Source organism: Capsella rubella, unplaced genomic scaffold, assembly GCF_000375325.1.
Source record: "Capsella rubella cultivar Monte Gargano unplaced genomic scaffold, Caprub1_0 scaffold_6, whole genome shotgun sequence".
Classification (NCBI taxonomy): domain Eukaryota; kingdom Viridiplantae; phylum Streptophyta; class Magnoliopsida; order Brassicales; family Brassicaceae; genus Capsella; species Capsella rubella.
This window is the reverse complement of record NW_006238918.1, coordinates 9584741-9608159: the sequence shown is the minus strand read 5'-3', so window position 1 is coordinate 9608159 and position 23419 is coordinate 9584741. Positions and strand designations below refer to the sequence as shown.

At 37.1% G+C, this 23419-nt stretch overlaps 5 protein-coding genes across 6 annotated transcripts; 4 read left to right on the top strand and 1 right to left on the bottom strand.

Moving 5' to 3' along the window:
• Window positions 1-80: 80 nt before the first annotated feature.
• LOC17884617 (kinesin-like protein KIN-14S) lies at window positions 81-4154 on the bottom strand. The gene is made up of 12 exons (XM_023781729.1): window positions 4011-4154; window positions 3809-3904; window positions 3303-3412; window positions 3048-3147; window positions 2689-2952; window positions 2323-2602; window positions 2056-2217; window positions 1752-1967; window positions 1616-1653; window positions 1346-1509; window positions 1141-1254; window positions 81-1053 (listed from the first exon to the last, which is right to left on the bottom strand). The coding sequence occupies exons 1-12, from the start codon at window positions 4018-4020 to the stop codon at window positions 277-279; spliced, it is 2331 nt and encodes a 776-aa protein (XP_023637497.1). The 5' UTR covers window positions 4021-4154; the 3' UTR covers window positions 81-276.
• A 491-nt stretch (window positions 4155-4645) lies between these two features.
• LOC17882854 lies at window positions 4646-6747 on the top strand. Its single transcript, XM_006288037.2, has 9 exons — window positions 4646-4926; window positions 5145-5232; window positions 5325-5438; window positions 5547-5629; window positions 5725-5839; window positions 5929-6020; window positions 6110-6175; window positions 6278-6371; window positions 6501-6747. Exons 1-9 carry the CDS (start codon window positions 4676-4678, stop codon window positions 6606-6608), a joined length of 1011 nt encoding a protein of 336 aa, XP_006288099.2. The 5' UTR covers window positions 4646-4675; the 3' UTR covers window positions 6609-6747.
• A 527-nt stretch (window positions 6748-7274) lies between these two features.
• LOC17881153 (long chain acyl-CoA synthetase 7, peroxisomal) lies at window positions 7275-11782 on the top strand. Its single transcript, XM_006290099.2, has 23 exons — window positions 7275-7444; window positions 7544-7604; window positions 7705-7782; window positions 7873-7944; window positions 8033-8114; window positions 8262-8367; window positions 8457-8533; window positions 8660-8704; window positions 8798-8884; window positions 9060-9149; window positions 9235-9314; window positions 9409-9502; window positions 9582-9670; window positions 9757-9845; window positions 9958-10087; window positions 10210-10328; window positions 10417-10540; window positions 10625-10711; window positions 10789-10892; window positions 10982-11067; window positions 11162-11248; window positions 11337-11423; window positions 11519-11782. Exons 1-23 carry the CDS (start codon window positions 7318-7320, stop codon window positions 11612-11614), a joined length of 2097 nt encoding a protein of 698 aa, XP_006290161.1. The 5' UTR covers window positions 7275-7317; the 3' UTR covers window positions 11615-11782.
• Window positions 11783-13694: 1912 nt separating this feature from the next.
• Window positions 13695-19532, top strand: LOC17882965 (protein ALWAYS EARLY 1). Of its 2 annotated transcripts, none has more exons than XM_023781724.1 (18): window positions 13695-13776; window positions 14247-14377; window positions 14481-14579; window positions 14673-14738; window positions 14881-14958; window positions 15206-15380; window positions 15623-15834; window positions 15935-16199; window positions 16356-16600; window positions 16692-16748; window positions 16949-17260; window positions 17332-17510; window positions 17586-17862; window positions 17975-18163; window positions 18253-18390; window positions 18561-18638; window positions 18748-19023; window positions 19141-19532. In XM_023781724.1, exons 2-18 carry the CDS (start codon window positions 14279-14281, stop codon window positions 19303-19305), a joined length of 2910 nt encoding a protein of 969 aa, XP_023637492.1. In that variant the 5' UTR covers window positions 13695-13776; window positions 14247-14278; the 3' UTR covers window positions 19306-19532. The 2 variants fall into 2 exon arrangements, with proteins under 2 accessions (XP_023637492.1, XP_006287004.1); XM_006286942.2 differs by having other exon boundaries at window positions 16686-16748.
• Window positions 19533-19707: 175 nt separating this feature from the next.
• On the top strand, window positions 19708-23232 carry LOC17884317 (cyclin-H1-1). Its single transcript, XM_023780877.1, has 13 exons — window positions 19708-20276; window positions 20512-20562; window positions 20636-20714; window positions 20826-20938; window positions 21049-21122; window positions 21287-21407; window positions 21522-21590; window positions 21817-21858; window positions 22005-22082; window positions 22374-22432; window positions 22596-22680; window positions 22768-22859; window positions 22959-23232. The coding sequence occupies exons 1-13, from the start codon at window positions 20217-20219 to the stop codon at window positions 23038-23040; spliced, it is 1005 nt and encodes a 334-aa protein (XP_023636645.1). The 5' UTR covers window positions 19708-20216; the 3' UTR covers window positions 23041-23232.
• Window positions 23233-23419: the final 187 nt, after the last annotated feature.

The following is a 23419-nucleotide window of genomic DNA, read 5'->3' as shown; positions in this document are numbered from 1 at the left end:
ATGCACTTATATGTTGAATCATAAAGGGTAGAGAGGGAAGGAGAGCATGAGAAATTGAGCTTTTGAAATACTCGAAGGAAAAAAAAACAAAGATGAGAGATCAATCAAAACCACTTCACAAGATCTCTTTAGAGTTATAACAAATCGAAAACAGTTTGAAGAGAAAAGAAAAAACAACATAATCCTACTTCAATGTTTTACAGAAGACGACCTGAATGTTTAGAATACAAATACTTTCACGAAGACAGTGAATAAAAAATCGAGAGACGAATACCACTATTGTTCCCTTCGAAGCATGTCAGTGGCGGATGAAGACGAACAAGAAGGTCGTATCGCTACAAGGGATGGTCTTCTATTCTTGAACTTAAGTGGACTCCACACCACAGTCTTCTTCTGTAATGCAATTACAGTAGGATGGCTCGGCTTCCACGAGCTGCCTCCTCCTCCGAGAGGGCTCTTCATGAACCTGCTGCTTTTCGTTGCATTCGGAGTCACCATATTGCGGTCTGGAGAGAAGAGCTTTGAGTATCTTGCCTTTCTTGGGTCACCTCTGAATGAAGGAGGAGGGCGTGATGGAGTTGTCATTGATGATGATGATTGTTCTGGTCTTAAAGTTGCAATTGAGACTCTTCTTCTGGGCAGTACGGTTTTATTACCTGATGCCATGGCTGATGGAGGAGCTGGTCTGAATGCAATGGAGCTTCTTCTTGGTTTCATTAGCGTACTCACGTCCATGATTGATGATCTTCTGAGGCTGTTATTGTTCTCTTTGAATGGTCTTCTGAGGCTGTTATTGTTCTCTTTTAATGTTGTGTCTGAGAATCTCTTAGAAGGACCCTGAGATGGTTGTTGGGGCATGAAGTTTGTGATTCTTCTGAGTGGCATTCGCATTCTTGTTGGAGCTAAAGGCGGTTTTTTCTCAGTGATTGTCGGTAATGTCTCTCTCATATGTTTAGACGTTGTTGATGATGATGATGCAGTTGCTAGAGCTCGTGTCTCCTGCTTGATTCTGGTCTTTCTTTCTTCTGCTAGTTGAAATTCCAGATCTCGAACCTAAAACATGATTTAGTTTCTAACCGTTAGTGAGAAGAAGATAACACTGAACATTATCGAATCCATTAATTAGTTAAAGGGCACTACCTTATCCTGAAGTCCTCTGCATATGTGTTCTCTAGCAGTGAGGCGTAGCTGTAGTGACTGCACACTGTCCTGCAGTTTCTTCGTTTCCTTTTCCTCCTGTTTCAGCTTCTCGGCCTGTTTATTGTTATAAAGGAGACAACAAAAACAAAATCAGTTTAAGATATGTTAAAGCTTAAATGTATTGAAATGGGAGGAATCACGTTACCATTTGTTTTGACTTGAGGAGTTCAGACATATCCGCCTGTTTCCGGGCAGGTCCACTTTCGATCCCCCGGACTCTACTTGCAAAGTTTAAGGAGCAAAGTGTCTCTCCTTGATCGGCCGAACTCGGGCTAATCTGGACGAACATTAATGTCTTGCAATCTCCACCTGTATAAGTCACAATGAAATAGACACACCATTGAGATGAAAACAAGATGCCTTATGATTCATGGTGCCCAAAATAGGGAAAAAATAGGAAAAAATGCAACTTTACCCAAAGAGTTTTGCAGCATATGGGTGAGCTTCGAGTTTCTGGAGTTGCACAAAAGGAGTGAACAAATGTCATGGGCATTAACTAGGAAATCTCACATGCAAATGTCTTGACGAAGGACAAGGAAGATCGAAAATACCTGTAAGGAATGTGGCTTGTTTTGGATGCAAGGGCAGAGATAACATCACCAAGTGCCGAAAGCGACTTATTGATAAATTGAGATTCTTTCAGCCTTTCTCCTTCAACTTCTACCTTTCCTACTCGCTCACTGCCAGCCAAGTCCACTAACCAAAGATGACTTCTGGTTCTCTGACCATTTATCAAATTTTCTCCCTTCACTGTCACTCGCAGCAAGCTGAACGAAAAGGATTCTCTTGTTGGTATAAGTATGGAAAAAGGTTTCGTTTCACATGATTTTAGTTTCTAAAATCTATTTTCCTTACCAATGAGAGCGGCTGCTTTGCTCATTTGCAGCTGTTGAACCCACAGATCTAACACAATATCCTTTCTTGAGCAGATCCCACACCCCATCTGTATTGTAAACTTGAGCTTCGACTAATCCTGGGACTTCTTGTGTCCCTTCTGCTGATTGCTTTACCTCCAACCTATATCCACACAGCACATACTGTTATTTTTGTTTTTCTTAACAAGAAAGAGAGAAATTGTCAGACGGTTTATTCTACTTCCGAACAACATATTGGAAGACGTACTTTTTAGGGGGCTGGTTTGAGTTATCTACTAGGAGGTCCCTTATCTTCTCATTATAAACCTCCAACATGCTAACCGATAGCTCAAACTTCGTGAGATGACTTCTGCTTTCTGAACAGCGAAATAGTTCTTCTAAGGTCCTATAGTTCACTCCTCTATTCTCTGGTGTTCCCTCCATTGTAAATGTCTTGCCAGTTCCAGTTTGGCCATAGGCAAATATGCAGACGTTATACCCATCCAGTACCGAAGTAACTATAGGTTTCGTCTGTGCAAAAACAGCCTCTGCAAATGAAGGTACAGTCAGATTAGAAGACCCAAAGAGCAAAGGTTTAGCCAAATAAAGTTGCAAAGGTAACGTCTCAATTTACCTTGGCCATCTTCAGGCTTAAAGACATGGTCAAATTTAAAATGCTTCTTGGAGGAATCAGATGAAAGTATCTGGAGCTCGTTTTCCTGTGTCGGATCAAACTCAGCTACAGAAGCGCAACCATTTGCTATTTCAGCTTGGTTTAGAGGTCTGCATCTGCAAAAGACCCTGATATTTCCCTTGAGTTCGATCACTTCATTGTATAATCGCTTCCTCTCTGATGACTCGTCCAAGTACTGTTTTTCCACAGTTCCAAGCTTAGTAGCTGCCATTAAACACGTTAACGCATATCAATTACAACCAAAGCAGAAAAGTTTTGTACTAAGAGAATAAGGTATATTAAGACAATAAGCTACTGACTCAAAAGCTGGAGAGCTCTGGAAATTTCTGGTTTTACAAAGGAACAATTCTTGATCTCTTTCACTTGGGTCGAAACCAAAGCATGTTCATCCTTCAAGACCTAAGACATGATATGGAAAAGGTGAACATAAAACACTGGCAGAAGCAAAATCATATTTCTCTTGATACAACCTCAACTTACTATCGCAATCCACACGGAATTGTTGTAATAGAGTTGATTCAATAGGAGGACAAGGGAAGTAGTAGTAGTAGTACCTTAATTTTGTTACTGAAGTCGATAATTTTCTGCAAAATTGGAAGTGTTGGTCCATTGGCAGGAGAAACTTCTTGGCTTCCACTTGTAATAGAATCCTCATTTTCTTCCACTGTATCAGCCAAAATCAGTAATGTCATCATATCAGAGTCAAAGATGCAAGTGAATCTAAAGATACACACACTATAGTAAACCAAACAAAGAGTCACTTTAATTCTACCCTTTTTTCCAGAGTTTTCAGATTCACGGGATAAGTTAGCGACCCAAAACCTAATTCGTTGATAATTAAAGGAGAACAAATCTTTTCTTCTAAATCCCAAACGAAATCCTAAGACCTAATCGGATTCTCACCACTTTAAAGAACCAGGAAACCCAGAAATAAGGGTTTGAGATAACAACCAGTACCAATTCACAATTGAAGCAAAACTCAGTTCCGCTTGTAAATTCTCTACGAAATCCACAATTCCCGACGAGAAAGAAACCCCAAGGAAGAAAAAAAAACCCTTACCAGCGTCGGAATTGTGATTGTTTGCAGAAAACTCCTTCGATTCACATGACAAAACACCATCGTTGCAAATTTCTTGATGCTGATCTGGAAGAAACCCTAGATGATCAACGAAACCATCAAAGAAAACGAATCAAAATCATAGATCGATCATGAATCTGTAAGCATAATCACAAGTACGACGGCAGAAAACATAGAATAGTACCTCCTTCCATGGCGGATTTGCGCTAAAGAACCCAAAGAACGAGAGATCCCAAAAACTCTGAATCAAAGAGAGCGAGAGCGAGAGAGAGAAAGAACAAGAGAGAGCGAGAGAGAGAGAGAGAGAGAGAGAGAGAGAGATTGAGAGAGAACGAGTGTGTAAGGTAAAATGGGGAGAATTTGAATTTAGATGAATAAGAGCCGTTGGATCTAAAGAAGCTTTGTAACGTCTCTATTTCATCAAAGAGGAGCGTGAGAATATGGACCCGAATCTGGATCCGGATCCGGATCCGGTATTCGGTTGCTGAAACGGATCCTACCTTTTGACTTGAAGTTTTAAACCTCTGGTTAAGCTTGGAGCGTCTCAACGAAGAAAAGGATAAAACTTTTCATAAATTAAGAAACAGCCCCTAAACTTTTAGTTTCTTTATTAAAAACCTAATAATATAATAATTTAACATAGCCAACCTCTGGTTATGTTAAGCTTGGACCGTCTCAAAGAAGAAAAGGATAAAACTTTTCATAAATTAAGAAACAGTGCCTAAACTTTTAGTTTCTGTATTAAAAGACCCCGAATATGATAATTTAACATAGACAACCCTATGTTCCAGCTGTTTGAACAAAATCTTATTTCAATTTCATAGAATTTATCGACATCAGGTTGTAGCCATGGCTTGTTCTTCAGTACCACCAAGTTGTTTCCATGGCAATCTCAATAGTTGTTCGTTCTCCACCACCAAATTTGTCTCGTCTTCTTTCTCCTATGGCTTCTCTGCTTCTCCCAATTCGAGACTAAGAACATGTGTCAAATTCGAGAAGTTTCAGGGTGAGTCTCCTCTTGAACAGACCACATCGGCTTCTACTTCCTCTGTTTCAGAGGAACTACCATTAGAAGCTCAAGACCAACCAGAAGATGATGAGTTCAGTAAATTTTTTTGTTCATTTGTTTTTCTTTATTCGATTACATTATTTTTGTTTTGTGGATTAGGTTGTCTTTAGTTTTTTTTGTGATCGTTGTGGATGAGAACTGCGGAATTCGATTCAAAGTTGTTCAATTTACTCTGTTTCTTTAAGATTTTGGTGTGTCTATTGGAACATTAGGGCAACATAAGGCTAAAGGTTGTCTCTTTTTTTCTAGTTGTTTGCCTAATGATTTGGAAGGAGCTGTTAGGCAGTCAGGTGAAGCAGGTGCTGCGTTTGTGAACTCTGGAGGAACAAGAGCTATTGTAAGGGATAGTGAATGAATCTGTAATGTTTGGTGGAATTTAGAAAGAGATTTGGTATCAGCTCTCAGATTATGACTCTCAAAATCTTGCAGGTGGAGCTCTTAATACCTCAGCTGCAGTTTTTAGACGATGAAGGTGCACAAGCTGAGCTTTGGGACCTTTCGCGGGTTTTCTTGGAGACTCTCATTAAAGAAACAGGTTGTGAGGTGAGCTATAACGGTTTGTGAAACCTCGGTTTGTGAAACCTCTTTACTACATAGAACATTTGATCGAGTCAGTCAATAACTCCTGGTGCTTGGAATTGTTGTTGGTAGAGAGTTAAAGCCGTGTTTCCAGATGCTGGAGCTGCTGCATTGCTAAAATATCGGTGGAAGGATGCAGTTTTTGGATTTGCTAGGTAAGTTTGCTTCATCCTGAGAGGTTAATAGTTTTAGTTCAACACAGTCTGTGAAACGGAATAATATGAAGTCATGTTTCTTGCTGTGGATGCAGCTTAAGTGACCGGAAACCTGTGGAGAAAGAAGATGAGATCATTGTCATGATTGTTCCTGATTACCAAATGCTGGAATATGTTGAGAAAATTGCAAAAGGGCTTGCTGATGACCCGGTAACTAACTCTGTCAATCGTTATTTCGACTTTACCAAGAACCTTCTATTCTAACATTTAGAAGGCATTTCTTTGTGTTCTTTTTCAAGCCAAGGCCTCTCATTATGTGGAACCCTCGTCTTATAAGCGAGGAAGTCGGGGTTGGGTTTAACGTGAGAAAACTAAGACGTTACTTCCTAAGGTAAAAGGAAAAAAAAATTCTTAATGAGACTTGACAAGGTTATTTTTACTTAACATCAATAACTGTTGTATTCATTTTGGCTCTTATAGTTCTTTTACTACGGTTTACTCTATGAGACCTCTAGCTGCTGGTGCTGTTTTCAGATGTTATCCTGGGTAAGAAGACTCAGACTTTGTTTTTCTTATCTGAGTAAGGCCATGTAGATACGGTTTAACAATTACAAGCTGATCATTTGTTTAATCCTTATTATTTTCTAGAAAATGGAAAGTCTTCTATGATAACAAAGACAGACCAGGCCGGTATCTACTCGCTAAAGAACTCATCGGTCGACCTGATGCCGAGGATCTTGAGGTTAGTTGAATACTAGATTTCATTCCTACGTTTTTATTGAGTTGACAAGTTCTTACTTCATGGGTGCAAGTATAGTTACGTCGCTTGTTTTGCTGCAATTCCATTGATGAAATGTTTTTCGTTTCGCAGATAATATATGGGGGCGTAGAAGAGAAATCAGATGAAGAAGGGCCATCGTTTTTGAGTCAAGCCGCTGGAATTTTTTCATCCATTAACAGGTTTATGAAATCAATGTGAAGATGTGTAATCCTCTCCTCACTGTTTAAACTGGTTGGAATTAGAAATGTAACCAAAAGGGTATACTGTATATCTTTGTATGCTAATACATCATAATGAATATAATTCATACTCGCAAAGAGTTCTGTGATTCATTGAATCTCCTTCTGGTCCAGAGATCGTAGCTGGGAACTTCAACAACATACTCATCTATATGTTTGCTTGAAGATTCCAGTTGTTGCTTCTGACAACAACTGAGCTATTTGATCATATGTGCAAGTTATAGCAACTCTGCCTAAGCCAAGCAAACTAGTGTATAAGGTTTGTCTAAGTGAGAATTCACTATTTCAGTGTCACACCATGATTAATCACAACAAGTCAATGCATGGCTAAACAAAACAGTCAGGTTTCATGGGCAATGAAATGAATCGAGTCTTTGCTTCTTTTAACTCTATGGACATTTTGATAAGGATCAAAATTATCCACATAGAGAAGCGTGCCTTATATTGACGTAAGCAGTATGTGAGAACAGAGTATATATATTTTAACTTCTTTCCAAAAATATGTGGCTTAGGGAACTTATAGCCGTAGTAGCATCACAATCTTATTTTTTTTTGGTAAAAATCACAATTTTTTTACATACCAAATTGATATATTTGTTACGTCATTTTCTTTAGTTGATCAGTTTATATCATATTCCTAAAAAGATCCATCGAGGAAAGAAAAAAAAATGGATTTTTCTTCACCGGCACAACGTCGTCTTGAAATCGTTCGATCTCACCTTGATTCTTCTCCGGCTGACGATCAAAAATCTCTGTTACTCAACGCCACCGCCTCTGTTTCACCTTTCTTCAACGGTAATCACCTGAAATTTATTACCTTTTCATCCTCATATACCAACCACTTTGAGTTCTCTGTTTCTTGAGTTTGAAAGCTTTCAACTTTTTTCTCTATAGAGGATAGCTATAGCGTTGTGCTTCCAGAGAAGTTGGATACTGGAAAATGGAATGTATACAGGTAATAAAAAACACATCTTTCTCTGTTGTTACGTTTTTGATAAGTGTAAGAATATGATTGTAATAAGTGTGATGAAATCCTCTGTTTTTTGCCGTGCCAGATCTGCAAAGTCGCCTACAAAGCTCATTAGCAGGTTCCAGGATCATCCTGAAATCGGGACTTTACATGACAATTTTGTGTAAGTTTGATGGATTATTTCTTTTGAGGTTTTTTTAATTGATTTGGCTTAGTTTTTGTGACCTTACTGAATGTTTCTATGGAATCTCAGACATGCTGTTGAAACATATCCTGATAACAAGTATCTGGGTACACGAGTTCGGCTTGATGGAACAGTTGGAGAGTGAGTTTTGAAACTGTTCTCGTGCTGGAAATATAACTATTGAGCTTGAGGTAGTTTTTGATGTTTATGTGATATGCATTTTTTGAAGGTACACTTGGATGACTTATGCAGAAACAGCTTCTGAACGACAAGCCATTGGTTCTGGACTCGTGTTTCATGGAATTAGCCAAGTAAGTTTCCCTCTACTTGGAATATGTTCATAAAACTATGCAGTATGAACTAGAGCAAGCAGCTCCATCAAAATTATATATTCCAGCTTATTTTAATAGTCAGGTAAGATGTTTTAAAAGAAAATGTGTCTTCATTTAATGGAACAGGGAGCTTGTGTTGGACTCTATTTTATTAACAGACCAGAGTGGTTGATTGCTGATCATGCTTGTGCAGCATATTCATTTATCTCTGTTCCTTTATATGATACACTTGGTAACCAATCTAAGTTATAATTTTTTTCTCTTTAACTTTTGGTTTAGCCTGCCTTCTCTCATCTTAATATTTTTTTTATGGTTACGCAGGTCCAGACGCTGTTAAGTTTGCCGTGAATCATGCTACTATTCAGGCTATATTTTGTGTACCACAAACCTTAAATACTGTAAGTGGGTGTTGGTTTGTTAGTGTGCACAGGTGCAAGCTATTATATTAGGAGAATCTGTCCAAGTAGTCTAAATCGCAACAGTTTCGATCATGAGTTGTTTTTTTTTTGTCGGATACTATGCAGTTGCTAAGCTTCCTAGCGGAAATCCCATCCATTCATCTCATTGTGGTATGTACTTCTCCAGTGCGTAATGTCACTATAAGTTAATATCGATACTGAAGTACTTTTCACTTATACATGTATTTTTGGCATTGTGGTAAGGTGGTGGGCGGGGCAGATGAGCATTTGCCATCACTTCCTGTAGGAACTGGAGTTAAAATTGTATCATACCAAAAGCTACTGAGTCAGGTAGCTTCCACAATGTGTTTTAACTGAATGTGTGTTGTTATCTTCGTCACTAGCTTTATGAATGATTACTATGTTATAGGCTTATAGCAACTGTAAATGCCTCTGTGTTTGTAATGGCTTTTGCTTGGTAGTGACTAGAGAACAAGACTTCATGTTGCTACTGGTTATCTTTTAGGGTCGAAGTAGCTTACATCCATTTTCCCCTCCAAAGCCCGAAGACATTGCAACAATATGCTACACAAGTGGAACCACAGGAACACCAAAGGTGAGTTGTTTCTAGTTCTTCTTGTTGAATGGTGAATGAATTACTTTAATTGATTTCATATGTTCATATGTTCTTTGTTTCGAAGGGTGCTATGTTGACTCATGAAAACTTGATCGCAAATGTCGCTGGTTCCAGTGTGGCAGTAGAATTTTTACCTTCGGATATGTGAGTTGAATGTTTCCTTTCAGAAGTGACACACATAGTTACATATATTCTTATAATAGAAAAATTCCTTAACTCGGATACCTTCTATCTTTAGTTACATATCATATCTCCCATTGGCGCACATATATGAACGTGCAAATCAGATTTTGGCGGTGTATGGTGGTGTTGCTATCGGTTTCTATCAGGGGGTATGTGAGCTCATGTCTTGTAACATATGAGATGAACTCGTGGTACGGAATCAGACTAATGTATATACTTCTTGGACAGGATGTCCTGAAGCTGATGAATGATTTTGCTGTGTTAAGGCCAACAATATTCTGTAGTGTCCCTCGCTTATATAATCGTATATATGATGGGTAAATATCACTCTTATGCTTCCCATGTAACTCAATTACTTAATCTGAAATTCTGTTGTTCTACGTGCTAATTTAAATCTCCACAGAATTACAAGTGCCGTAAAATCATCTGGGGTTATGAAAAAAAGGCTTTTCGAAGTTGCCTATAACTCAAAGAAGAAAGCGATCGTAAATGGTATTGTCTGCTCATTGTCTGCTAATAGAAACAGATTTAAAAGTGTTACCAAAGTATACCTGTTTCAAGCTTTCTGCATCATTTCTTTCTTTCTCATGTGTGGTTTCTTCAGGACGGAATCCGTCTGCACTCTGGGACAAACTGGTCTTCAACAAGATAAAAGAAAAGCTTGGTGGACAGGTTCGCTTTATGGGGTCTGGTGCTTCTCCATTGTCCCCTGATGTCATGGATTTCTTGAGAGTGTAAGTTTTCTTTTCAGTTTTCTCTGCCTGAACTTTTCTTTTGTGATTCCCACTCTCACTGATTTCTTTCTAAACATCTGAAACTAAATCAACATATGGTCTTTGGTCATCATGATGAACAGATGCTTTGGATGTTCGGTGCGTGAAGGGTATGGTATGACCGAGACTTCGTGTGTCATAAGCTCTATGGATGAAGGTGACACTTTATCTGGCCATGTCGGATCTCCTAATCCAGCGTGTGGTAAGCAATGTGCTAGAATCCTAACTTGGAAAGACCTTTGAATCCAATATGTATGGCTGGTTTGTGTTTTGAAAATGTTCTTCATTAGAGGTAAAACTTGTGGATGTTCCCGAAATGAATTACACATCGGATGATCAACCATACCCACGTGGTGAAATCTGTGTAAGAGGGCCAATCATCTTCAAAGGCTACTACAAAGATGAAGAACAAACGTAACACATTTTCCAGTATTATTAGTGGCTCTGATTCTATATATAAATAAGCAGACATGAGTCTTGACACATTTACTTGAGCAGGAGAGAAATTATTGATGGAGATAGCTGGCTACACACAGGAGATATCGGGTTGTGGTTGCCTGGTGGTCGGCTCAAGATCATAGACAGGTTTCGTAAATCGAATCAATCTTGATATTTCTTTCTTTGGGAGTAAAAGAGTTGAAATGTGTCGATGTTCATGACAGGAAGAAGAACATATTTAAGTTGGCGCAAGGAGAATACATAGCACCAGAGAAGATCGAAAATGTTTATACCAAATGTAGATTTGTTTCGCAGTGTTTCTTACACGGTAAGCAAAAGACTCTGCTCTGTACCAAACCAAACAGGCTTCTTCTTCACTTGTGTTATCTCTCAACCAAGCCAGAATGTGTATTGTAGGTGATAGCTTCAATTCCTCTCTAGTAGCTATTGTTTCAGTTGACCCAGATGTTATGAAAGAGTGGGCTGCATCTGAAGGCATTAAGGTACTATTTCTAAGTCAATGTTATTATAGAGTTTCTTCTGCAGGTTTTACAGAAAATATCTCAATCTGTTAGAATCTTTTCTTGATGATGGCAGTATGAGCATCTAGGACAGCTCTGTAACGATCCAAGAGTGCGGAAGGCTGTTCTTGCCGAGATGGATGAAGTCGGAAAAGAAGCTCAGGTAAAAACAAAAATTTCCTTAAAATAATCTAACCTGTCACAAAAATAAGACAATCAACTCAACATTTATAAATTTTGTGCTAATACAGTTGAGAGGATTTGAGTTTGCAAAGGCTGTGACTTTGGTGCCAGAACCATTCACCTTAGAGAATGGACTTCTGACACCAACATTCAAGGTAACCAATAACAATGTGAAGTTGATAACAACAATCAAAGTTGTTACTTACCTCTGAATCTCTAAACTTTATGTGTTTTAAACTTTCACAAACAGATAAAGAGACCACAAGCAAAAGCCTACTTTGCAGACGCAATATCGAAAATGTATGCGGAAATCGCAGCCTTGGACCCCAGGCCTTCTAAACTGTGATGATAACATTACTTAGAAGTGTGTTTTATTTGTTTACAAAAGGTCATTTATAGAACTGTAAAAGATGGAAACTCGAGCTAGATTTGATGATACGAAATAAATCAGATTCATTCTGTAATTTTTACTTATACCATCTTTCATAATAAAAGAAGCAGACAAATCCTGAAACGGATGATGAGTTTGGTCATAAGATCAAGAAACCAGTGCAGGCCTGTATAGTTTTTGATTTAGATAATACTCGTAGTGCTGATCAAGAATGATCAAAGACAAAACCATTGTAGTTGTACCATTATAAGTGATGTGAGTTTATGTAAATACCATGACAATGTAATCCAAATACACAGTGCGGGAGATGTCGCAGGCTATTAAGGATACAATGCCCCACATCGGAAGCTGGATAACGATTCTGACAGTATATAAGATATATGGGCCTCTCTACTAATTGCCAATTTGTTTTAAGTTGTAAACCCACAATCTAATAATAGGATTTTAAGTGGTATATTTAAGATATGAGCCAAAACATAGTGACATAGTACCAAAATCTAAGAAATCCAAAAACATAGTTACCAAAATTTATATTGACTAAATTAAAATCCCGCACAATGCGAGGTTACAAAAATTTTGTAGATTAAATATGCATTCTCAACGTATTTGGTTTTAAGTTGTAAGCTCACAATCTAATAATAGGATCTTAAGTGGTATATTTAAGATATGAGCCAAAACATAGTGACATAGTACCAAAATCTAAGAAATCCAAAAACATAGTTACCAAAATTTATATTGACTAAATTAAAATCCCGCACAATGCGAGGTTACAAAAATCTTGTAGATTAAATATGCATTCTTAATGTATTTGGATATATATACACATATATGCATTGTTTTGGTTTGCAAGTTTAGTCTCAACATTTATATTATTTTCTCTATTAGGTTGACAACTATTGATAGATGTCTTTGTAATCCACAGCAGAAATCTGCATTGCCTAAAATTTTACAACATAAAAAAAAAATATGTTTTACTGTTTGAAGCATTAAAAAAATCCAATTTAGATTCTTTTTTTTATAGTCAATTCATAAGAATATCAAACAGTAATAAATTAAATTATATACCTTAGACGTATTTGGATATATATTAAAGAGATATATTTATATAAAAGTAACCAACTGCAGAACGACGCGTGGTTAGAAAGTCAACAAAAATATAAAATTATGACTGATCCATTACATATATGACAACTTATTTACATTGTATAAATCCTAAATCTATAATTTGAATAACATATTTATCTAGTCTCTTACTCGTGTCACTACCTAAGTTCAAATTTTTGTAATACTTTCTATTTCTATTTTTCATGTTTTCACTATAAAATATATTAATATTTATGAGTAAATCCATTATACATATGAGTCAACAAAAAAATCAATTATGAGTGATCTAATATACATATATGCCAACTTATTTACTTTGTATAAATCCTCTATTTATAAATTTGACTAAACATATTTATCTAGTCTCCTATTTCGTGTCACTATCTAAATTCAAATTTTCATATATTCAGTATAAATACATCAATTGTGTTAAGAAAAATTTAGACAAATCTGAGACTTTATTTTTTATAAAAATCTGTAAAAAAAAAAAAAAAAAAAGTATGTGCACTTGCAGAAGCAAATTTCTCAATCAGAAAAGTTGATTTTTCTATTTTGTTTATCTTAATGCAAAAAAAATGGGGTATTTTCAAATATAATCCCATGTATCCGTTACCACAAACCCTAAAATAAACCCTGAGAGATCGAACGGTGGATATAACGAAAAGCCACGTGTACGTCTCAGATCGTATAACAGAAGCTTTCGTGATATGAAAAAAAAATGACGAAATAAAAAGGCAAGTGCTTATTATTGGCTTAACGAGTTCTCATTCTCAAGTCGTCCTTTTATTCAAGTTTCGCGGCAACGCCTCTCTTCTCCTCTTCTCCTCTCTTCTCTCTCTCTCTATTTCATCTCAATCCTTTTTTTTCTCTCTATCTCTTTTAAACCTCTTCTTCTCTCATCGATCTCGAAAGTAAAGGTTTTTGTGAGCTTTCTCTTCTTCGTCTTCTACTTTCTCCGAGTCGCGTTCCTGTGTGGCTTTCGTCGGCGATTCTTATTGAGCTGTGTTTAATCGGTGAGTTTAATTAGATCTGTTGTTTTTGATTTAGGGTTTTTGTATGAGGTTAGTGATTTGGGATTTTTTTGAACTTCACTCTATTCGGATTTTTTTTATATGGAGAATTTTGGTTTTAGGATCTGTGGATTCTGGTTCTTCGGCGATACGGCTTTTGTAGAAATCGAAGTTGTTTTGTTTTTTTTTTTCAAAATTCTTGGAGGTTTTGGATTCGAATTTTTGAATTTTATGTTTCTGTTTTGGTTTGATTTTTTGAATCTCGAGTAATTTTGAATCTGGGTTCTTCGTTTTTTGAATTCCGATTTTGTGAGATTCTTTGTTTTCTTTATTGATACTGCGATTTTGTGAGTTAAAGTTTTTGAATTTCTAACTCTCTATCGACGTACTGATGGAAATTGAAATTTGGGGTTTTGGGAAGAGTGCGAAAAATTTTGTTCTTTAATCGATTGTGATGTTTGTTTCTTCGTCAGATCGGGTTCACGGGTTCGTTGGAATCAGTATTATGGCGCCCAGTAAGAAGTTGAAGAGTGTGAACAAGCGCTTCACCACTGAAGCTTCTTCAGATATCAATGTTGGGAGCTCATCCAAAACCAATCAACGAGTGAGTTTTTTAAAGAGTCACTCTTTGGAACTCTCTTCTATTGCTCTGTTTGTATCTTGGTTTCTTGAAAGCTGAATCAGATGGCTTTTTCTTCTCGTTGTAGAAGAAGAAACTGACTGACAAGTTGGGACCTCAGTGGACCAAAGGAGAGCTTGAGCGTTTCTATGATGCTTATCGGAAGCATGTGGGTGACTGGAAAAAGGTAAACTTTTTTGCATGATGTGGTTTTATGTTAGTATTTTCTGAATGTTTTGTATGACTTCAACTTCTTTAAGAATACTTTTTCTCTGTTTAGGTAGCTGCTGTTGTGCGGAATAACCGGTCTGTTGAGATGGTGGAAGCTCTTTTCTCTATGAATCGGGTATGATGAGTACATGATTATCTCACTGTTCAGTTTTGTTTATAGTATTGGGATTGAAATTAGGCTTCATTCTAAACTTAAAACTACATTATCCTAAATATGAATTGTCTTTTCATTCATTTGAGCTTACCTTTTCTTTTAGGCATACTTATCCTTGCCCGAGGGAACTGCGTCTGTAGCTGGCCTCATTGCAATGATGACTGATCATTACAGCGTCATGGTGAGTAGTTTATTTTGTTACGGCTTAAACTTAATGTTCAATGACTTCCTACTTGAATAGTTAGGTGGAAAGCTGAAGAGTTACTAATTTCCATACCCAGTATAGTCAATCACATTAGTGAAAATTTTTAGTTATAAATGTGATCGTGAAAACAAGGATAGATAATTAAGTAATGTGGTTGGGTCAGATTGTCTGTTTAGTAAAGTTATGTGGTCCTGTTTCAAAATGCTAATGATAATTTTTGTAGGAGGGGAGCGAAAGTGAAGGAGAAGACCATGATGCTTCTGGAGTACTGACCAAACATCAGAAGCGCAAACGTGCTAAAGTTCAGGCTATTGATTTTCAGGAAGAAGCTATTCCACCACATTCAGTTGCATCAACAGAAGGATGCCTCTCACTACTGAAGCAGACACAAGCTTTTGGTACAATCATTACTTTTCCCAAGTCAGCTTTTAAATTTATTGTTTGAAAGATGCTAGAACATATGACTACTCTGCAGTTTATATTAGTGAGCAAATGAACAACAAGCTGCCTTTCATTTTACTTCTTTAGTTTCACAGCATTTATCGGGTAACCATGTCTTGTGGAATTCTGTGTCAGCGTAACAAATACATGTAAATGAATATGTTCAGGAATGAATGATTTGTTACTTTATTTTATGCAGAAAAAAGGCAACGTGCCACTGGGAAGCGTACACCAAGGTTTCTTGTAGCAATTACATACGAGGGGGGTGGTAGAGAAGATTCTACTCCATCAAATAAAAGAGCCAAGAAACAACTTGATCCCGTTGATGATGCATCAAGAAGGGGAGGAGGAGGCTCTCCATATAAAAGAACAGAACTCAGTGGCAGCACACCAGTTAGGCTTGGAAAGAGGGTATTTTTTAATAGTTCAAACAGTTTAAGGTTATTGTCATTACTTTTCAGCGTAGTCATGAGTCATTGAAAAACACATTTCTACTCTTTGCTTTTGCCAGTTACAAGCACAGGAAGCTCAATCCAAGCACCCCGATAGTTGCATGTTTGAGAATAGGGTGAGAATAAGCCGAGATAAAAGGCATAAAAAGGGACCTGCTGATATAGACGATGCATTGTTGATGGATATGGTTCCCCAGAAGGGGAAAACTGTGAGAGTTGAAGAAGCAGAAGGAATTGATGATGATGATGATTATGCAATACAAGGTCTGAATGCATTGGCTGATCTTTCAGCTTCACTGGCTCCGAGTGGTTTGATTGAATCAGGTTAGCATCGAATGGTTTTATATTCTGGGATTGTGCCATTAAGGATGTATATAGTGCGGGTTAAAAGAAGATACCCATTGAAAAATCTTTTCACCTTTCACCTATCATATCAAGGTACATTGCTTTATATTTTCTACTTTCTTGTGTTGGATCCAGAATCATCTGCACGGAGGGAAGAAGAAAGAATAGCGAACAACGTGGGTGAGAAATCTAGCACACTGGAAACCGTGTTCACAAGCCATCACAGAGAAAAAGCAAAACAAGTAGGACCAGAAGACGGTCTCCTACATGAAGTTTCAGCCGCAGATAAAAGAAAACCGAAGCCTGTGCAGGAACCCGTTGATGGTAATGCTGTTTCCGTCGGGGATCTTGGCACTTCAAAAAGAAAACGTAAACCAAAGGTTTGAAAGATATTTTTCTCTTTAATTTCCTATTTATCTTGTCGTTCCCCTGTGATTCTTTTAGTTATATGCAAATTACATTCAGTTTCAGGTGCTAGATGTTGAAGTTTCAGAAGAGTCTATTCAGACCAAATCTCTATTTACTAAGGTATTTTGAAATTTATATATATGCAGTTTTTGGTTTGGATTTAGTCGTACTCTGTGATCTGGTTGTTCATCTGCAATGTAATTATTAGGATCCTTGACAAGTTTCTTTCTATCAAAAAGCAGCTTATGCTTTAGTAATTTTTATTTATTTTTGTATATAGCTTGTGCTTCCTCTCATGATTTTTGTTTATTGCTTCGCAGGAATCGGCTGAAGATGATAACTTGAAGACTCTGGTCAAAGCAAGACCTGCTAGTGAAGGTCCAGCGAATCAGCTGAAAGCTGCAAAGACCTCGGAAGAATCTTCTTTAACTAGTGATAAGAATATAACTGGACCGGATGCAGTAGTTTCAGCTTCACAAGGTTCAGCGGATCCAGTGGCTTTTCCACAGAAACGTCCAGACAAGCGTAAGATGAGTTTGAAGAAAAGTTTACAACAAAGAGCTATATCTTCTGAAACCACTCATGACAAGACACGTAGTTTCGAAAAGTTGTCAGAACATGAATTACTACAGGTAGAGTCTCTAACTTCTTTTGTCTTATATGAATCCAAAATCTTGTATTTATTTGCTTATTCTCTTTACAGGAGAAAGTTTCGACTTGTCTGTCATATCCATTGGTACGTCGATGGTGCATATTTGAATGGTTCTACAGTGCTATTGACTACCCCTGGTTTGCAAAGACAGAGTTCACTGATTATTTAAATCATGTGGGTCTCGGTCATGTTCCAAGACTTACTCGTCTTGAATGGAGTGTCATTAAAAGGTTTGGTAAAATTTCCTGTGTACGTTAATGGAAATATAAAGATTTGAAAAGGTTACTCATTCTGTATTTTTTCAGTTCCCTCGGAAGACCTCGGAGATTCTCTGGGAGATTCCTACAGGACGAGCGGGATAAACTCCAACAATATCGTGAATCTGTGAGAAGGCATTATACAGAGCTCCGTGGATGTGCTAGGGAAGTGCTTCATACAGATTTGGCCCGGCCTTTATCAGTCGGGAATAGAGTCATTGCCATCCATCCTAAAACGCGGGAAATTTGTGATGGCAAGATTCTTACTGTGGATCATGACAAGTGCAACGTTCTGTTTGATGAATTGGGAGTTGAGCTAGTCATGGTAAATCGCAAACTATACCAATTCCGCTGACACGATCTACTTTGTGATATATATATCATTTTGTCCATTTTTGCATATCTCAGATGATCTAATAAATCCATTTCTTTGACAGGACATTGACTGCATGCCCTTAAATCCATTAGAATACATGCCAGAGGGTCTGAGAAAGAAAATCGATAAGTGCTTGTCTATAAGTAAAGAAGCACAGCTTAACAGACACTCAAACTCTGATGCATCTCTTCTGTTCTCTCCTCCTGTGCTTGAAAATGTCAAATTTTCAAAGAATTCTCCTGCCAAACAGGTAAACAAAGATGGGTGGTTGACTCGTGTTTCAAAGCTTTGATATTCGTCTTTTAATCACTTTGAATCATTTTCAATAATTCTCTGCAGGATGACATCAGCGAGCCAGTTTTGTATAATCAAGAGTTAGCAACCAACACTTCTGATCAATCTGTCAAAACCAATAGCCAAACAAGAGGAACTGAAATTCAACGACCTCTGACACTGCAGCGTACTTCAGATGAACAGGTAATTAGCTTAAGTTAATGATCTGCTATGCCCGTGGAAACTATCTTCAAATTTCAAAGTATAAACATATTTTGTCTAATTTTTGCCGAATAAAGTAGATCAATATCGGGATTGCTCATTGCTAATAGTAACAGCTACATAAATACTCCTGTCATAATTCTTCTTTCCAGGAAATGGAGCCAGAAATTATTGAAATTGTCAGTGGTTCAAAGTCGATAGCGCAAGAAATGGTGGATGCAGCTATGAAGGTAGTTATCATATATATCTAGAGAATTCAGAGTCTCTAAATACAGAGAAACCAAAGTTATACAAATCTTATTTTCTAGGTTGTAATTGTTGTTAATATTATGGTTTTAGGCTGCATTGTCGGAGAAGAACAACAACAGCAATGAAGACTCAGGAAATATGGTCCAACAAGCTTTAAGCTCAAATGGCAAACATCAGCCACTAGACAACTCTTTAGTGTCTGGTATCAAGCATCAACAGCATACCAATGGCAGCTTGGATCATCATCCCTCAAACACAGCAGAGCCGAGTAACGGTATCATATCACAAGACGGATCAGGGAAAAAGAAAACGCCAATGCCTTCAGAGCTTATCACCTCTTGTGTTGCAACTTGCCTCATGATTAAGGTAAACTGAAAAGGAATTTCTTGGATCAACGAAAGTCCAATCTAAATCAAGAACATTCGAAAGTTTTTTTCACTTGTTTTGATATGAACTCTCTGTGCTATATCTTCTTATCTGCAGATGTGCACAGAGAAGCAGTACCCACCAGCGGATGTGGCTCAGCTGATGGAGACAGCAGTGAGTGGCTTGCAGCCACGGTGTCCACAGAACATGCCGATCTACAGAGAAATTGAGACATGCATGGGATTGATTAAGACTCAAATCATGGCTCTTGTAAGAACATGAAAACATGTCATAATTAACCTGACATGTCCAAGATGTTGTTGATATGAGATTTAATTGTTTGGATTTTGTAGAGGTTAGTTTAGTTTTTTAGGTAGTTAATAAGTTGAAACAGCTCTAAAAGCTCTTGTTAATTGTTTGCCATTGATTCTGTAACTTTGGAGCTGTTTCTTTCTCAGTTTTGTCTCTTACTACCCCATTTATAATAAATCATATGCTTCGTTAACATAGTTAAAAATTCTAATACATACGCCTTAAAATCAAAACTCCCAAAAAAAAAAAAACCAAAAAGGTAAAAAATACCTTAAACCCTTCACAGTTCACAGTTTCACTCACACATTGTGGAATCCCTTTAGGGTTATTGCTTATGATGAAACGACTTCGTTTTGTACAGCTTAGTTACTAGTACGATTCTTACTAGCCCGAGCGAGAGCAGACGCAAGTCGTAACCTTTCCCGGCGAGTCCAAATCCGCGTAATTGGGATTTCATTTCATTGAGTTCCGCCACTATATATCGTTCATCTCTCTTTCTTTCACTGAGTTCTTCGTCCGCCATTGAAACCTACTCTTATTGAAACCCATTGCTACCTTCGTCCGCCATTGTCCGCTATTGCTGTTTCGTCTTCCATTGAGTTTTTTTTTGTATATGAGTCTTCTTTGTCCGCCATTGCTGGCCACAGATTGAGCTTTATATTGTCTATCTCGTAGTGGGTTTTACGGATTTTGGTTAGTCTTCTCCTAAAAATTCGATTTTGGTTAGCTATACGTTTCGACCTCTCAAAAAAAACTCTTCTTTGATTGGTGATTGCTTCCATACGGGTAAATTGCCATCAACAGTGTGTGAAATTTTGATCCAAAGAAGTCAGATTTTTTAGATATTTGGAATTATTGGAGCTCGTTAGGGCACTCACTCAATGGCGGATTTCCAGACATCAACACAACGGGCCAAGTGGATTTTCACTCCACAGAAACTGGTAATCTGAGTTTTGACTTTGATTGCATCATATAGATTACCTTCGTGTGTTTTTTTCTTCTGTTTGGGCTAATGTGAAGCTAAATGGAACTGACACTAGAGGGTCTGATTATTCATTAGAGGCTTAGAAAGACCATTTCGATCTCTTCGTTACTTAATTATGCGTGTTATTGTCATTATCTCTACTTCTTGTGTAGATATGGTATTGCAACTAAGCGGTAATGTCGTAATTGTAGGCAGAGAGATATAAAGCTGCTAACCAGAGGGCAGTGCAAATCCTGGAGAAGGTGTGCTGAAAGTGTGTTGATATGGAACTTTTTTCTGTATTCAATTTAGATTTTAACTTAGTCTTATTTTTAGTGTGGAACAACCCGTGTTGAAGTAGATGCCAGTGGATCACTAACATATCCTAAAGAAAAAGTTGATGCAGGAGATCGAGGTAAACTACTTCTTTTTCTCATGCATGGTTCGTTCAGTATCTTCATAGCTATCATGATAGCTTTGTTAGTGGAAGTTTTAATTATGTTATGTTTTGCTGCTTTACTCTCAGCTGATAAGAAGCTTAAGCCTTTGAATGTTGAAGAAGAACGTTTCATGAGAGCATTTTATGAGGACAAGGTCCAAGACGTGTGCAGTGCCTTTAAATTTCCTCACAAGATTCAGGTACATTACGCCTCTTCGAAATAGAAGTTTATGATGAAGTTAATAATAAAAAAAATACCTTCATCTTATTAGCTCTCTGTATTCATGAATATCCTTCTAATCTGTTGCAGGCAACAGCCCTTCAATACTTTAAAAGATTTTATCTTCAATGGTCTGTTATGCAACATCATCCAAAAGAAATAATGTATGCTTCAATTCCACAAAATGGTCAAATGCTTTACTTTTTCATTAGAGAATAGTTTTAATTTTCTTTTAATCAGAATGAGTTAAGCATTGTGTACCTCTTAAGTCAATTGACCTTTGGTCCAATGTTGTAATTTAGACTAATTTTTACCTTTCATTGAACAGGTTAACCTGTGTGTATGCAGCTTGTAAAATAGAGGAGAATCATGTATCTGCTGAGGAAATAGGAAGGGGGATTAATCAAGATCACCTCATAATTCTCAAGTATGAGATGGCTGTTCTTCAGGCATGATATGAATCATTTAATCTGTTACAACTTCCCTATGTTTATTTATCCTTGATGTTAGTTTGTTTTTGTTTCTCTATTATTTTGTTCATATTATATTAACTTTATGTGCAGAGTTTGGAATTTGATCTGATTGTTTATGCACCGTATCGTGCAATCGAAGGTTTTGTCAACAACATGGAGGTAAATCTGGCCTGTCTAAATTTCTGTAGGTTTTCTTATGTCATCATGAGTCTCTGATTGAGTTGTTGTAAGCAAAATTCTGAATGTTGTCTTCAAGGGAAGAAAATTGGTGAACCATAACAAGAAATTTAATCTTTTTAATATTTTTTATCCAGTGACTGTAGTTTTTCGTTCTTGTTACACTTCATGCTTTCTCCAAAAGTGAACTCATCTTTTTATCTGCTAGGAATTTCTTCAAGTTAGAGATGATGAAATGCTAAAATTGGAGGTATATATCTCTTCATATATTCCCTTACCGTTACTAAGTTTTTAAACATGTGTAATTTGGTATCATAACTGCAAACTCGATTTACTATACAGTATTACTTAAGTGTCATTTTTTCATACTGGCATAACATTTCAAGTACTCTGCAGAATTTGCTCAAAGCGGCAACAGCAGAAGCTGATATAGTTATGCTCACGGATGCTCCACTCCTCTTTCCTCCTGGCCAGGTAGCATGAGACTTTCTTTTGTCTCCCATGTTTTTTTTTTAATCAGATTGATACATAATAGCACATCGAAGAATCTAGTTGAAGTCATAGTTTGGGATATTTCAGTAAAGCTCAAATATGCTACTCTTTTACAGATATATAGGTGAACACTGCATTAATAAATATTTATACTATAGTAGTTTAGCTTATCGAAAAAGACTACCTTTTTCCTGTTCAGGAGTTTTGTTTCTTTTGCGTATATGTAACAAAAGTGGTGAACTATCTCTCATTGTTAGATGTGTGTTCTTGCAGTTGGCGTTGGCGTGTTTACGTATTGCAAATGGGGCTCTTGGAGTGATTGACTTTGATAGGTTATTTCTCTTCTTCTATATACATCCCAATGATTATCCTTTTGACACCATACAGTCATCAGACAATTATCTTTCCATGATATTTAATCACCTGGCCTCTAATTTATTTATATGCAAGCTTTTACTGGCTCCTGTGTTTTCAACGAAACTGCATTTGGTGCAGGTACCTAGAGAAAATTGTTTCTCAACCAAACTCTGAGCACACGATTTCAGAGCTTACAGAGTTACTTGATAACATTGAATATATGGTATGCCATTAACTTTCATAATTTTACAGAACAATGAAACTTCCATATCTGAAAGACAGTTTGATTATATGCTCTCTGGTTTTGCAGATAAAGAACTACAAGAAACCAAGTGAAAAGGACATGAAGCATATCAACCGGAAGCTAAAATCTTGCCTAGGACATAGTTCTTCACATGACGAGTACATCAACCTTTCTGCCTTTGAATCTTTTAACCACTCTACATATTTCATAGTTTTGGCTTTTGCAGTTGACGCTCCTCTCTATTTCAATTTCCTCAGGAGTAAGAAACGGGAGAAGAGATCGAAGCACAAGTCACATAAGAGCTCCAGTGATACACCAAACAGTGCACCGATAGGTTGAGTTTCTCGTTCTGCCATGTGCAATTTTCCATTGGCACTTTGGTTAGTTTTAATCTTATTAAACAGAGAAAATCCCCTTTATAGTTTTTTCGTCCCCTGTTCTTTTACTAGTAAATTTGAACAGATCTGAAAATTCTTGTATTGGAAGTTTATGTTAACAATATTGGCCACAAAAATTTGTTTGTTCCGACGATGTCATTGACAAGAATCTTTAAACCCAACATAACTACCATTTAATTTAAGTTTCAGTGTACACAACAATCTTCCCAATGGTTTGTTTTGAGATAACTACCACAAAATCTGTTCTTTGAAGTTGTAAACAGATCATAGTGAATGAAACTTGTAAAGTTGTAATTTTTATTAGTCATTCTGGTTGTAAG